The 15,949-nt window shown below is 39.9% G+C and overlaps 1 protein-coding gene across 2 annotated transcripts in view; it reads right to left on the reverse strand.

Annotated features, from left to right (window-relative positions):
- Positions 1–2,309: 2,309 nt before the first annotated feature.
- The window catches only part of ERICH6 (glutamate rich 6), a 36,556-nt gene continuing 22,916 nt past the window's right edge, over positions 2,310–15,949 (reverse strand). For both annotated transcript variants that reach the window (XM_070753435.1, XM_070753434.1), the window contains 8 exons: positions 14,822–14,920; positions 14,576–14,730; positions 9,395–9,480; positions 7,402–7,547; positions 5,174–5,259; positions 3,691–3,849; positions 3,040–3,271; positions 2,310–2,760 (listed from right to left, as the gene is read on the reverse strand). In XM_070753435.1, coding sequence (XP_070609536.1) covers positions 2,500–2,760; positions 3,040–3,271; positions 3,691–3,849; positions 5,174–5,259; positions 7,402–7,547; positions 9,395–9,480; positions 14,576–14,730; positions 14,822–14,920 — 1,224 coding nt within the window. In that variant the 3' untranslated portion in view covers positions 2,310–2,499. The remainder of the gene's footprint in view (positions 2,761–3,039; positions 3,272–3,690; positions 3,850–5,173; positions 5,260–7,401; positions 7,548–9,394; positions 9,481–14,575; positions 14,731–14,821; positions 14,921–15,949) is intronic.

Raw genomic sequence — 15,949 nt, forward strand, 5'->3', positions numbered from 1 at the left:
TGCGCATGCGTAGAAGGATCCAGGACAGGTGGTCAGAGCCTCCTGCCATTGCTGCTACTGGGTCATAGGACCAGGCTGTACTGGTAGCAACCCACTGCTGATCTGCTTCCAATAGTCCGTTCACTCAGGAAAAGAGCTCAGAAAGATAAACAAGAATTAACATAGCTTTTTGTCTAAAAGTTGGTTTGTAACACTGTCATGATTGGATAATGGTAATAGCAATAGAAAGTGCTTCTATAAAGTCATCTTTTGCCTGCTATTCTAATTTTTTGCACAATATTCTATTTTTGCATGATATTCTAGTTTTTTGAGTTTCACCTGTACAATGCTGGTGCTGATATTTTCCAAACTGCAGAATACTTACGAAAAGGAAATACTCTTAGTGCAGCAGTGAGATCAATTCAGAATCTCAAAAAGTAATTGGTTCAGGTGCAATAAAATTATTCACAATCACTTAACCCCCATTTCATGACTTGTAATGATTCTATTAGCATAGGTAAATTCAATTTATGTATATATGTAGTGATGAATCCTCAATGTTGTAGATGTTTGTTTGTTTGATTTGTATGCCGTCCATCTCCCTAAGGAAAACCTACATATCAGTGTCTCCGACTCCCAACTCCTTTAGTCATCGCAGAAGAATACCATGGTCAATCATATCAAAAGCAGCTGAGAGGTCAAGTAGCACTAAGATAGACTGATGACCTCTATCTCGGGCTCACCAGAGATCATCCATCGGAGTGACCAAAGCAGTTTCTATGCTATAGCCAATTGAAAAGGGTCTAGATAATCCGTTTTGTCCAGCGACTAGGAGCTGGAATGCCATCACACTTTCTACAAACTTTGCCACAAAGGGTGGGTTGGAGACTGGACAAAAGTTTTTTTAAATCAGCTGGATCCAGGGAAGGCCTCTTGAGGAGGGGCTTCACAACCTCTTCGTTCAATGGTTGCGGGAAGGTCACCTCCCTCAAGAAGGCATTATCCAAAGCCTGAAGCCAGCTCGTGTCACCTTGTTGCTGGCCGAAACCAGCCACGAGGGGCACAGGTCCAATAAACAAGTGGAGAAACTCATCACTCCCATAGCCTTGTCCACATCCTGAGGACTCACAGGCTCAAATTCATCCACACAATAGGACTAAGACCTATCTACACAGACTGTTGGAAACTTCAGACAAGACTATAAGCATTCTTCCTCCATACTCTGGATCCTTGGTTTCCAAATGAGATGCAAATGTTTCCACAGTCTGTATTGATTGGAAAGCCATGTCATTTGCTGGTGTTAGTCCACTGTGCTTCATTAAGTTCAGGGTCAATGCAGCCATCTACCAGGAGCTTTTGGAGCACTTCATGCTTCCTTCCACAGACGAGCTTTATGGGAATGCTGACTTCAATTTTCCATTAGGACATGGCACCTGCCCACTACCAAAAGCACCTAAACCTGGTTCAATGACCGAAGGATTACTGTGCTTGATTAGCCAGCAAACACGCCTGATCTGAACCCCATAGACAATCTATGGGGCATTGCTAAGAGGCAGATGAGAGAGATGAGACCAAACAATGCAGAAGAGCTGAAGGCCGCTATTGAAGTATCTTGGTCTTCCGTAACAATTCAGCAGTGCCACAGGCTGATAGCTTCCATGCCAACCTTCATTGAGGCAGTAATTTCTGCAAAAGGGGCCCAAACCAAGTACTAAGTACATATGCATGCTTATGTTTTTCAGAGGTCTGATATTCTATATACAATCCTTGTTTTATTGAGCTGTACCCCATAGTCATCACAATTATGAGAAATCACAGCTCGAATTATCTTGCTTTGGGGTTGTTTAGACAACTGGGGTTGTTTAGACAGCATTGTTAATATAAAGGATACATTTTTCTCCTCTATTGCTTTTACACTTAATAAAGATGCATTAGGTATCTTTTCTAAAGATGGACATGAGTCTGAGTAATAACTGGATGGTTTGATTTCAGACAGTGGGAACAACAAATTCCCCCCCCCCAGCAGTTTTTACAAAATTCTTATGTGTAATTTGAAAACATGACAGTGGCTAGTAGGATTTAATTCCATCTGAATTGTAACTAAATGCAAGCCAGTGGCTTGAGCATCCTCTTCCTCAGCCCAACCATTCTGTTTTATTTACTACCTTCCTTAAAGAGGTATGGAGAATTTAAAAAAAGCAAATGAATTAAATGGGTTATTATAAGAGTATGGCCTTAAAAAGCTTATGATCTTTTTAACCATAGCAAAATGGATCTAGAGTTTTATGAATAGTTACTGAATCCTCTGGCATATAATTCAATTTTCTTACTGAAGTTTGATTCATATTTATATTTTCTAATGCGACAAACATTGAAGGAAACCCATATTTTTTTACAAATACATATTGTAAATATTAAATACAAATAAATTTGCTTACAGATTAATAAATATTCAATATTTTAAACAAGCAAGTGACTTTAACACTGGTCAATCAACATCAGTCAACTATCAGCTGTTCATCAAACTGGTGAATTTAGTATTGCCCTTATTAACTTATGCAGAGCACAGCCTATTTCACATTCTTTACAAAGATGTATTAACTTCGAAGACTGCTTCAAAAGAAATGAAGGGAGCTTCAGTTTAGTCCACCAGTCACTTGCAGGAAAGTCTAAATATCTATTCAGTTTAACAATGATGCCAAGAATCTTTAATCTATTAGCGAAGAGCAGAAGGTCATCTTCAGCTACGTACTTTGGCCATGGAAGGTGTTCAGCAAATGGCTTTAAGGGGGAAAAAAAAGTTAATTTAGTGTCCAAAGTACACATCTCTGGCTAGCAGAAATTGTCAGTTGCATAGGAATGAAAGCAATGCTGCAATTAATTTAAATTAGGTAAAATGTCTACAGATTAATTACATTGGAGAACACAAACTTGATCAATTTTGAATATAACTTTAGTTTTTGTATTTCCCTAAATATTTTCTGTTTACCCAAAACATTCCATGCCTTGCTTAATTGTAACTTGTAAGGATAGGTTAACATTAATTCCTCTGACATGTACCTGCACTTTGGTTCCTACATTGATTTTTGCTTGTTTTCCCATTGCAAGGAAAGAAATGGCAATTTTATCTTGCCCGAGTATCCTGACACCAACATTGAGGTTCAAGGATAGAAAGATGGGTTTAAACAATACACGGGGATTTTGCTTCTGTAGATTGTTGGGCCAAATCCATGTTCTCACTTTGTTGCCAGCTTGATCTGAGTATTGTCCTCCTCGAATTGTAATATTTATCCTACAAGGAAGAAAAATAAACTGTATATCTGAAATCTTAACATACTGTATATAAAAATTACGAAGACAGGTTCAGCTCAGTTATGATTTACCTGATTGATTCATTTGGCTCATCATTCCAAGCAAGTACATCAAAAACAACCTGTAATATGTAATTGTTTCAAATTGCAACCAGGTTAGCCTATTATAATGAAAATGGTGGTGTTTTTATTTGTTACTACATAAGCTTTTTACAAATGTTTAGTTAATATATATGAAGTCTAAATAAACATACAAATTATATTAGGGAAAAATATAAGCTTAAGGTTAGTGGATGACAAAGATGTTTCTAATAATGGCAATCCTACTCACTAATATTTAAATATGAAATACAAAATACACAGCAAAAAATGAAATCTTATCTATTTATAATTAGCTCACCATACAAATTGGTTTGGATGATAACAAGTTCCTTTCCCACAAGAGTCAAATATTGCCTGGATTTCAGGTTTCTTACGCTTATCTTCTTGGACTATACAAATGTACCCTGCATTTTCATTCTTCTGTACAACAATAATTGCCAGATTTCCAGATGGATAGCTGTATGTGTAGCTAAGGTCTTTCCCTCTTCCTGTACTTGCTTAGACTTGCTAGCTCAGATGTATGAATGGTATAATCAATTTCAGATTAGAGAGAGGGAGGGGAATCTTGGTTAACATCCTTTTTTTTAATATATATCACCTGCAGCTCTTAAATTCATTCTTTGGTGCTATTTTACTGATGTAGCATGAATCTTCCCTGTCTAGACAAATAGCAAATAATGTTAAACAGAATAGATTTAGCGACCTTAGAAGTAGAATTTTTATTACAGTTTTGTACCAATATCAAAACTTTCCCTAATTTTGCAATGGTACAGCAGTACGGATGATACTACACAAGGAAAATTACTACTTCTCCAGGATGTATAACTTACAAAACAATACTTTTTGTCTAGAAGCCCAAGTTTTCCAAGAGTTTGCCTGGAGCTTGGGGATGGTGAAAAATGGCCCACCCAGAAGTTCATTTCTGAGCTCCTGTAGGCCAGTTGTGTCCGTTTTTTGCCACCCACAGGCTCCAAAGGCATTTCCTGAAGTCTGTGGAAGGTGAAAACAACTTCCCCTCACTCTCCACAAAGCCGAAAATCGGTTGGCCTGCATGTATGTGCATGCTGGTGATGACATAGGCCAAAGCCTATCATGCCCCCAGATATTGCTCTACGTGCAACCTGTAGCAAGCACGCCATAGGATTGCCATCATGGCTTTAGAGATTTAATTGTTGTAGGTCAATGCATTTTAGATATTCTATATTCTAATGTTAAATGTGGTGGCTGTTGTCTAAGGTGGCTAAACAATGTCGCTTGGCGGGACCCAGAGGAAGAGCCTTCTCTGTGGTGGCTCCAACCCTCTGGAATCAGCTCCCTCCAGAGATTAGAACTGCCCCCACTCTCCTTGCCTTTTGTAAACTCCTTAAAACCCACCTCTGTCGTCAGGCGTGGGGGAACTGAAACATCTCCCCCTGCCTATGTAGTTTTTTATGTATGATATGACTGTATGTATGTTTTTTTATATATTGGGGTTTCTTGCTTTTTAGCCTTTTTAAATGTATTATTGTTATTTTAGACTCTAACTATTACATTTGTTATTATATATTGTTTTTATCATTGCTGTAAGCCGCCCCGAGTCTACAAAGAGACGCGGCATACAAATCTAAATAATAATAATAATAATAATAATAATAATAATAATAATAATAATAATAATAATAGCAGGAGCCGAACATTAGTTGTGTTTGTCGTCCTGAAGACCTTTGCTGCAGCCCTCTGTCTCTAATCCCAGTTCAACAGAACACAGTGTGTCACAAAAGGAGTATGCCATAAAAGGATACAATATTTGTGCAGTGCCATCTGGAAACATGGTAAGGAACTTCACGCCATTTTTGTAGTACTGTTGTATGAATTGGTTTTTCACCAACTGTTGAGAAAAAAAGAACACCATGCAGATTACAGTTTCCCTAGGGAACTCAAAAGAGCTGGGTAAGATACTGAAAGAGAATAATAAGGCTAGTATACAAAATGGAATTAATTAGAAATCTAGTTTACTATTACCAAAGGGCAACGCTGCACTACATGCTCTGCCATAGATATACAGTATGTAAGCTATTATGCAAACAAACGGATAAATCTGAGTATGCCAGCAGCTAAAGGACAAGCTTAAATTAAAAAAATGGGAGAGAAAATGGAGCCTTACACCAGAAATTCAATTTGTAGTTTGTCCTATTACTGTTTGCAGTGGCTAGCAATGTGGTCTGACTCCCAAGCACATAGATTTTTACATGTCCCAAAAGATGCCATAAAGATTGGGAGGTAGACTGCCTTAATTTGGGAGGAGAGAAAATTAGTGGGGCCTGTAACAAATAAATCTTTACTCCCCCCCCCTTACATTTTAGGTAACGTATTTTGAAATATAATTCCCATTTGAAATGGATTATTTTGGTTTCCCAAATTCAAAGATTATTTACAAGCCCATGCCCATGGCATGGGTTTACCGTTGTTATCACGGGTGTTTGCTCTCCTTAATTCCTGGCCAAATTCTGCTTTTTAAGAATTGTAATTTTAATATCACAAAAAGAAATTATTGACCATATAGTGAAAATAATGCTCTATTTAATTCACCTTTAAAATTCAAATTAAGTGATCCTAGCCATTACTTCATATTAATCCCACATATACCATATTTTTCAGAATATAAGATGCACCTTATTTATTTATTTATTTATTTATTATTTAGATTTGTATGCCGCCCCTCTCCGCAGACTCGAGGCGGCTCAGAGCAAGATACAGCAAATCATGACAAATCCAAATAAATTTAAAATATTTAAAAATATTTAAAAAGAACCCCATTTACTAACAAACACACACACAAACATACCTTAGTTTGGGGGGAGGAAAATCGGAGGGGGGGGGAATTCTGCCTACCGGGTATTAATCTGGCTAGTGTCTTTAGTCTGCTCAGCTTCAGCACATTAGTTCGCTGGTTTTCAATGCACACATGCTTTTTATACTGTTGTGGTTGGCTCTGGCCCAGCTCCTTCCCCAGGGAATGTGGAGGTGGAGGCAGGGGAAACGTCAACATGTCCTAGGCCTGTTTTGTTGCCGGCAGAGTCAGGGAGTGCAGTTTCCTTGGATGAAGAAGACTTGGAAGAGGGGGGCTTGGCATACAGCCCAGGAAGCCAATCACCATTATCTTTGGTCGATTCGGCTGACAAAGTGTTAGACCCACGCAGGCGCAGACTTATGCATCGAAGAGACCAATTGAGGAAATATTACAGGAGATAAGAGAGGCTACCTGTGTTTGGGTGGGGCTCCAGTAATTAGAGCTGCTGCTATAAATAGCAGCGTGCTAGTTTGGCCGTTGTGGAAGATTATCTGATTGCAGTTCTTCAGGATCGTGCCTCTCTGTGTCTGAACTTTGTGGATTTTTCACGCCTTTGACATCAAAGCAGAGTAAAGTGTGTGTGTGTTTCACTTTGTGGGAAGAACGAGGGCTGTGACGTTTCTTCATAGCTACTAGCTAACTACCTAAGGACTGATTAAGGGACTTGTACAGCCTACAAGGTTGTTTTGGGGAAGAGTGCTCTTTGCAATACAAAAAGGGTGCTTTGATTCTTTTGAATTTTGTGATAAAGGACATTGTTTTGAATTTTCAAATGTGTGTATGTCTGAAATTTGTACCCGTGAATTTTCAGGAGGCTTCTACCAGAGAGCCCGGCAGAACATATACCATGGTTGGGGATAAAAAACAGCTTCTAAAGCATAGCTGATTGTCTGAGAAAGGCAGGCAAAACACGGAAGATTGCTTCACTCGCAATTGCCTCACTAGGGCTGACAAATAGCTTCAAAAAACCTACATTCAGAGTATAAGACGCACCCAAATTTTCAGCCTTTTGTGTGTGTGTGGGGGATGCTTATTATATTCTAGAAAATACAGTAATTGACATAGATAAGGACATTGTTTTAAAAGTTTAGCCCTCAGCTGTAAAAAAAAAGTTGCATATTTTTATCCGGAAATGTAAAATTTAAAAATTGCTTCTAATTTATAGACTCAGTTGTTTACCTTTCCACCTGCAATAGTGAAATCACAGCAAGAGATGCTGTATGTATTGTCCACAATGTCTTCTTTAGTTTTCGGTGTACAAATTATTGTTGAAGAAGGTGTCTCTTGAGACAGGTAGAAGGAAATTGTTCTAAGCTGTTTATTGTCTACAAAATAAAATATTAAATAAGAGTTAAATGATGATTGACTTAAAAGGAACAAGCAAACTTCCTTAGTTGGATTTTTAATGATCAGCCATCAATATGCAAGATTATACCTGAAGTATTTTTAGGGTGAAAAGTGGCATTTTTCTTTTACAGTGGCACTTAATGACATGAGACTGGATAAAGTTGGCAATATATTTATCCAATAAAAAACAACAAAGTAGTATTGTCTACTACTTTGGAAGTGCCTATATACACAATTCATGCAATTTTTTCCAGCAGAATTCTGACACTCTTTTAGAGCAAATTATTTTTTATTGAATTGAATATTTATTAAAACCCTGTCACTCAATACGAAGATTATAGACTTGCTTTCAAAATGAAACCCAAGCATTTTCAAAATTATAGCAACTATTGCAACATGCGATCAAATAAAATCATAAGCCGCACTAAAAATAATAAAGCACTTTTTCATATATGTTAATAAGGGGATGCTGGTTTAGAAACATATTATAAAATTCAGCATCTTACATAAAGAGAAACCCAGAGGCTTCAAGGGAAACTCCAGAAATCAGAGAACGGCCCTAATTCTTTAATGCTTTTGCTATCTCAGCAACTGATATTGGAACATACTGAAAATGGCGTCATCAAAAAGAATAGCTGGTGATAGGGTAAGGGTCTTTTAAAAACAACTCTATTGGGTGTATGATTCCATTTAACAAACCAAATATCCAGAAATGGATGTATTCAAGCACAGAGTTGGCAGCCATCTATCTAGAATACTTCAATTTGTATCCCAGATGATTGAATTCCTTTGATTAGACAATCTTCTAGTCTACTATTAATCCTGTAGCTGGAAATTGTTGGGGAACATGCTACAGAGAAAAATTGGCAACCATGTTCACATTTTCTCTATACACACAATTATTTTCTAGTTGCATTATAAGCAAAGTTGTGCTGAAACTATAAGATCCATATGGCTCCCACTCTGAACCAGTTCTAGAAGGCCTTAGAGACCTGCCTACAGGCAGTCCTTGACTTATAACCTTTTGTTTAGTGACCAAAGTTAGGTCATCTCTGGGGGGAAAATGACTTATAACAGTTTTCATATGACTGTTGCAGTATTCCCATGATTAAAACTGGAACATTTGGCAGCTGGTATGCATTTACGATAGTTGCAGTGTCCTGGGGCGATGAGATCACCTTTTGTGACCTGGCAAGCAAAGTCGATGGGGAAGTCAGATTCACTTAATAACCATTTTGCTAACTGAACAACTGCAGTGATTTACTTAACAACTGTGACAAGATCATAAAATGGGGCAAAACTCCCTTAACAACTGTCTTTCTTAGGAACCGTAATTTTGGGCTCAATGGCGGTCATAAATCAAGGATTATCTGTATTTACCCAGGACTTAAAGTGTGTGTGGGGAATCGTCCCCTGATGTTTTCTGCTTGCTATGGTGTTGGAATAATCTGATGATTACTTTATACTTAATTTTGCATTTCTGGTATTTAAAAAAAATATTTTGCTGTTTTCATTTTTTTAAATTACTATGATCTGACCATATTTGGGTGGCATCAGATCAATTAAAATCAACTGGAGGGATAATATGCTGTGGTGATAAAGGTAGGGGACTAATACTTGGAATTATACTAACGAGCTAAAGTTTTGATATGCATTTGGGTAATTCATTGATTCTTTAATGAACCCTGCATTGAGCAGGGGGTTGGACCCGATGACCCTGGAGGTCCCTTCCAACTCTATGATTCTTTATGATTGAATATGGAATAAGAATCATTCTTCTGTGCATAGTAACAAAAACACAAAGAACTGGAATAATCCAACTTACATTCAGGGAGATGTATAAGAAATGCACTCTTTTCTTCTTCTACAGCCATGTAGGCAATTTGTTTTGCTATTTGTCTCTCTTTGAGCCTGCAATATTAAAATATGATGGACTTTTTGGATTGTTTTTGTTGAAAACCTATTTGTTATAGTTCATTGTCCTCTACTCAAAACAACTCTAGGCAGCTTATAATAACTGGGATACATGAAAACATCTATAACATCAATAAAAAAAATTAACAGCTTTAAAAATATCTGTTGTGATTATCTATTATCTATCTTTTCCCCTAAATGCCTTGTAGAAGGAAATGGTTTTAATCTGCCTCCTAAAGGATAATGGATGGGGACTAGCCTGATGTCACAAGAGTCAGGATGGTACAATGGTTAGAGTGTAGCACTGCAGGCTATTTCAGCAGTTCAAATCTCACCACCGGCTTCAGGTTGACTCAGCCTTCCATCCCTCCGAGATGGGTAAAATGAGGACAGATTGTTGGGGGCGATATGCTGATTCTGTAAACTGCTTAGGGCTGTAAAAGCCCTCGCAAGCGGTATATAAATGCTATTGCTATTACAAAGTGACTGAGCTGTCAGTGAGAATGCCATATACGTCCTTGCCCCTCCCCCCCAACTGTGTAGGGCTATGGACTCATGGCAAGATTATATTGTAGGTAGAAAAGTTGAAACTGAGGTTTTTGTGGGTTACAACCTGCAACTTGATTTGGGCCCAGATGCTTGCTGGGAGCCAGTTTAGTTCTTGAATAAAATTATGCTACTAAGTTGGTTAGAGCTGTTCAGAAGGCATTGTATTTTGTGCCAACTACAGCTTCAGAATGGTCTTTAAGGGCAGACTAATTTCCGTAGTGTAATTAAGATAACCTGGTGCCATAAGTTATTGTCTCCAGCACCTAATTCAGGAATAGACTGGCATGCTTGATGTAACTGGACCAAAGTATTTTTGGATGTGGATTTATTTATTGGATTTATATGCCGCCCCTCTCCGCAGACTCGGGCGGCTAACAGCAGTAATAAAACAGTATATAATAATAATCCAATACTAAAAACAGTTAAAAACCCATTATTATAAAAACCAAACATACATACACATATACCATGCATAAAATTGTAGAGGCCTAGGGGAAAGAATATCTCAGTTCCCCCATGCCTGGTGGCAGAGGTGGGTTTAAAGCAGCTTACGAAAGGCAAGGAGGGTGGAGGCAATTCTAATCTCTGGGGGGAGTTGGTTCCAGAGGGCCAGGGCCACCACAGAGAAGGCTCTTCCCCTGGGCCCCGCCAAGCGACATTGTTTAGTTGGCGGGACTCGGAGAAGACCCATTCTGTGGGACCTAACTGGTCGCTGGGATTCGTGCAGCAGAAGGCGGTCCCTGAGATAATCTGGTTCGGTACCATGAAGGGCTTTATAGGTCATAACCAACACTTTGAATTGTGACCGGAAACTGATCGGCAACCAATGCAGACTGCGGAGTGTTGGTGTAACATGGGCATATTTGGGAAAGCCCATGATTGCTCTCGCAGCTGCATTCTGCACGATCGGAAGTTTCCGAACACTTTTCAAAGGTAGCCCCACGTAGAGAGCGTTACAGTAGTCGAGCCTCGAGGTGATGAGTGCATGAGTGACTGTGAGCAGTGATTCCCGGTCCAAATAGGGCCGCAACTGGTGCACCAGGCGAACCTGGGCAAACGCCCCCCTCGCCACAGCTGAAAGATGTTTCTCTAATGAGAGCTGTGGATCGAGGAGGACGCCCAAGTTGCGAACCCTCTCTGAGGGGGTCAATGATTCTCCCCCCAGGGTAATGGACGGACAGATGGGATTGTCCTTGGGAGGCAAGACCCACAGCCACTCGGCCTTGTCTGGGTTGAGTTTGAGTTTGTTGACACCCATCCAGGCCCCAACAGCCTCCAGGCACCAGCACATCATTCCACTGCTTCGCTGACTGTACATGGTCAACTTCCACTCGATATTCCCCAGAATCTGCAAGTCCAGGAGAACCCCAAAATTGTAGGCCAACTTTTCAGGCAAAGTGCAATATTTAGAACAATAGCTAGAACCAGAGGACTTCTACATCAATAGTGACACTGTCTTGCTAGAATTAAAATTTAGTCTCTTTTGCACATCTTAGCCTGGATCAGGACTCTTTGCTGCATTTCCTGCTGATCCTGAGTTCAAAATACAAATTTTGGTATCATCAGTGTATCGATATTAGACCCTATAGGGGTATCAAGAAACAAATTGAACTTTGCAACACCCCATTCAGGAATGGCCAAGGAGTTGATGTCTTTTTCCTCAGTAATGCTTTAAGATCTCTAAATGCTTTTCAGCTGCTTCTCATAAATATGTCTGGAAAAAATAAGCTCTTCTGCTTTAACTTCCCCACCACCAACATCTTTTAATGACCATGATCATTAAGGTTTTCACTGTATGCATTAATAATACCTATACTGTATACAGTAAGCCCAAGAATAGGGACTCGTAGGTAAGTTAAAGAGTTGGGCATGCAAATCTTGTAAACTAGATATTCATTCTAAAATTGACAAATTGCAAGGCCTATGTCTTGTTTTAAATGAGAGAGCCATCTTCCTTTCAGGTAACCTTTGGAGAGCTCATTTAAACTTCAGAGAGACGAGTTGGAAATTTTCTTCATCTGAACTTCCTTAATTCATTGGGTTGGTAGAATACAACCCAATGTAGGTTACAGTATATGGGGTACTACACTCAATAGTAGTAACTGTGAGAGAGATCTTGGGAGTCCTAATAGACAATCACTTAAATATGACCTAACAGTGTCGGATATCTCAGGGGTTACCACAAAGAAGTAGTCAAGCTATTCTCCAAAGCATCTAAGGGTAGGACAAGAAGCGATGAATGGAAACTAATCAAGGAGTGAAGCAACCCAAACTAAGAAAAAAAATTCCTGACAGATCAATTAACAAATGAAACAATTTACTTTCCAGAAGTTGTTAATTCCCCAACACCGGACATTTTAAAGAAGAAATTGGACAATACATGAAATAGTGTAGTGTTTCCTGCCTGAGCAGGCGGTTGGATTAAAAGACCACCAAGGTACCTTCTAGCTCTGTTATTCTAAATTATAGGATGTGCATTTCTTTCCTACTTCCTTTCTTGCTGCTTTAAAGTGATGGTTTAAACTGGTCCATTTTGAGATGTATAATAGCTATCTAACTAAGCTGCATACTTTACAGCCATGATTTATTATATTTGTATGCTGCCCTTGTCCGAAAACTCTGGGCGGCTCACAGAATAAATATAGAAACAAAGCGTACAAGACAAATCTAATACATTAAAAACTACAGCTAAAACCCCAATGTATTAATCAAACAATCCAATCACACCATGCGTCACATTTATTGGTCAGGGAGGCAAGATCTAATTGCCCCAGGCCTGGTGACATAGGTGAGTCTTAAGACTCTTGTGGAAGGCGAGGAGTGTGGGGGCAGTATGAATCTCTGGGGGGAGCTGATTCCAGAGGGCTGGGCCCCCCACAGAGAAGGCTCTTCCCCTAGACTCCGCCAAATGACATTGTCTGGTTGACGGGATCTGAAGAAGGCCAACTCTGTGGGACGTAACCAGCCACTGGGATTTTTGTGGCAGAAGGCGGTCCCATAAGTAATCTGGTCCAATGCCATGTAGGGCTTTGTAGGTCATTACCAACACTTTGAATTGTGTCCGGAAACCAATCGGCAACCAGTGCAGTCCACGAAGTGTTAGAGAGACATAGGTATATCTAGGGAGATCCATGACCACTCGCGCGGCTGCATACTGCACGATTTGAAGGCAGATGATGGCAAACCTATGGCACATGTGGCGGAAGTGACACACAAAGTCCTTTCTCCAGCCACTCAAGCCATAGCCTATTCTGGGTTCTGGTCAGCTGGTCTTCATGGAAACCAGAAGAGCAGCCGTCCAGTGTGCATGCAGGGAAGATGATATTCCGCTTTCTGGTGCATGAAGGCATGCTAGCCAGCTGATCTTCATGCGCGCATGCGTGCCAAAAACTGGAAGACCAGGTGGCTGGTGCACATGCCTGTGCTGGAAACCAAAAGATCATCTCCCAAGATTGCACTCCCAAAAGTAATGCATGAGGCTAGGTCAAAAATAAACTTTTATTTCATTTAAATTACAATTTAACACAAGGGTCCGCAACTTGGGCGTCCTCCTCGATCCACAACTCACATTAGAGAAACATATTTCGGCTGTGGCGAGGGGGCGTTTGCCCAGGTTTGTCTGGTGCACCAGTTGCGGCCCTATTTTGACTGGGAGTCACTGCTCACAGTCACTCATGCCCTCATCACCTCGAGGCTTGACTACTGTAATGCTCTCTACATGGGGCTACCTTTGAAAAGTGTTCGGAAACTTCAGATCGTGCAGAATGCCGCTGCGAGAGCACTCATGGGCTTTCCCAAAAATGCCCATGTAACACCAACACTCCGCAGTCTGGATTGGTTGCCGATCAATTCAAAGTGTTGGTTATGACCTATAAAGCCCTTCATGGCACCGGACCAGATTATCTCAGGGACCGCCTTCTGCTGCACGAATCCCAGCAACCAGTTAGGTCCCACAGAGTGGGTCTTCTCCGGGTCCCATCAACTAAACAATGTCGTTTGACGGGGCCCAGGGGAAGAGCCTTCTCTGTGGCGGCCCCAGCCCTCTGGAACCAACTCCCCCCCGGAGATTAGAATTGTCCCCACCCTTCTTGCCTTTCGTAAGTTTCTTAAAACCCATCTCTGCCATCAGGCATGGGGGAACTGAGATATTCTTTCCCCCTAGGCCTTTACAATTTATTCATGGTATGTTTGTTTGTATGTATGTTTAGCTTTACAATAAACATGGTTTTTTATTACTGTTGTTAGCCGCCCCGAGTCTGCGGAAAGGGGTGGCATACAAATCCAATAAGTAAGTAAGTAAGTAAGTAAGTAAGTAAGTAAGTAAGTAAGTAAGTAAGTAAGTAAGTAAGTAAGTAAGTAAGTAAGTAAGTAAGTAAGTAAACAAACAAACAAACAAATATTTGTCTTCAGCTGTGTAATTAGTAATTTTCCTTCTGTCACACTGTACGTCAAAGGTACAGGTAGCTCTGAGGCATCATATTTCAGTGTCCCCCCCCAAACCATCTTAAGGGCTCACATACGTTATCATCCTAGTTTGTCATACCTTTGTCGCGCTCTTTCTTTTGCCCGTTCTCGGTCAGCTTGACTTCCATGGGCCTTATGAGGGGTAATATCAATTGTATCCATTTTCTTTGAGTAGCGGCTTTTTTCACTGACAATGAACTCATGAAGCTCCCGGCATTGCTGGCAACAGAAAAGCTGGAAAGCAAGGTCCTGGCTCTTACCAGCTGGACAGGTGAACCTTGGACCCAATGGAAAACCAGGTGGTAAATTTGGCCTCATTACTTACATGTCCCCATTTTGCTATGTGTTCCAGACTTTCAAATGAAGGGAAGTATCTTATGGGGCTGCCACAGAATTCACAGGTTTCTATAGTTTCCTTCAAGGGCTGCAGAGAAGAATGGTGGGGAACAATTTGGAAAGTTTTATAACGGTCATCAAGACAAAAATTATAGGGTTCATAGCCTGGGTTTCTATGGGGTGGCACTTTTTCTCCTAATTGTCAACTCAGTTATCAATACTGGGTACAATTATATGGACTAGAACAGTCTCCCCTAAAATACTCAATTCAGGCTCCCCATGTTAGAATGTTCAGCCTCTGCAGGAGGAGGTTGCTATTGTTATTTCTCATCACTGGTTAGGTGAAGAGATATTTGAAAAGAATGCAGATTTAGGAATCACTTTCAGGTTAAAGTGATTTTAAAGCTTAATACTGAAACTGGCAGTGATTCCATCACAAAAGAGCCATTGAATGTTGACAAGCAAGAGAGCTCTGGAGGTTGCAAAATACACTTGTGGGTTGCTTGTGACTTACTCTTGCTGGATGGAAATCTATCAGATGGATGTGGGTTTGTCACTCTTTTGCTCTTTGTCCACACTTCTACATCATTTCTACATGGGATTTCTTAGCTGGCCTGTTTTGGAACCCAGAGTTGAGGTTTTTTTCTCAACTGAAATGCAACTAGGAGTAAAAAGTGACCTGTCTTTTTATATGTACAGTACTTCATACTTTCACAAAAATGGGATGCAGGGGTGGGGCTTCAAGACAGCAAAAATGGCTGTGTTTGGTGTATAAGGCACACCGATATTTCCACCATCTTAGGGGGGGAAAGGTGTGCCTATAATCATTTTGAGTAATTCCCATCACCAATATAGTTTTGCTTTTAAAAAAAATTATTATTATTATTAATTAATTAATTAAATTTGTATGCCGCCCCTCTCCGCAGACTCGGGGCTGCTTTAAGTCTGATTCCAAAAGTATATTTAAAGCATAACATTTTATTCTCTCCCTATGCACTAACTTAGGTGAATTAAATATATTTGGATAGATAGTCTTCAATTTACAATAGAACTGAATAATAATAGACTGAATAACAAATCCTGAACAAGGTTAACTTTCTTCATCTACTGTTAACAT

Source organism: Erythrolamprus reginae, chromosome 5, assembly GCF_031021105.1.
Source record: "Erythrolamprus reginae isolate rEryReg1 chromosome 5, rEryReg1.hap1, whole genome shotgun sequence".
Classification (NCBI taxonomy): Eukaryota; Metazoa; Chordata; class Lepidosauria; order Squamata; family Dipsadidae; genus Erythrolamprus; species Erythrolamprus reginae.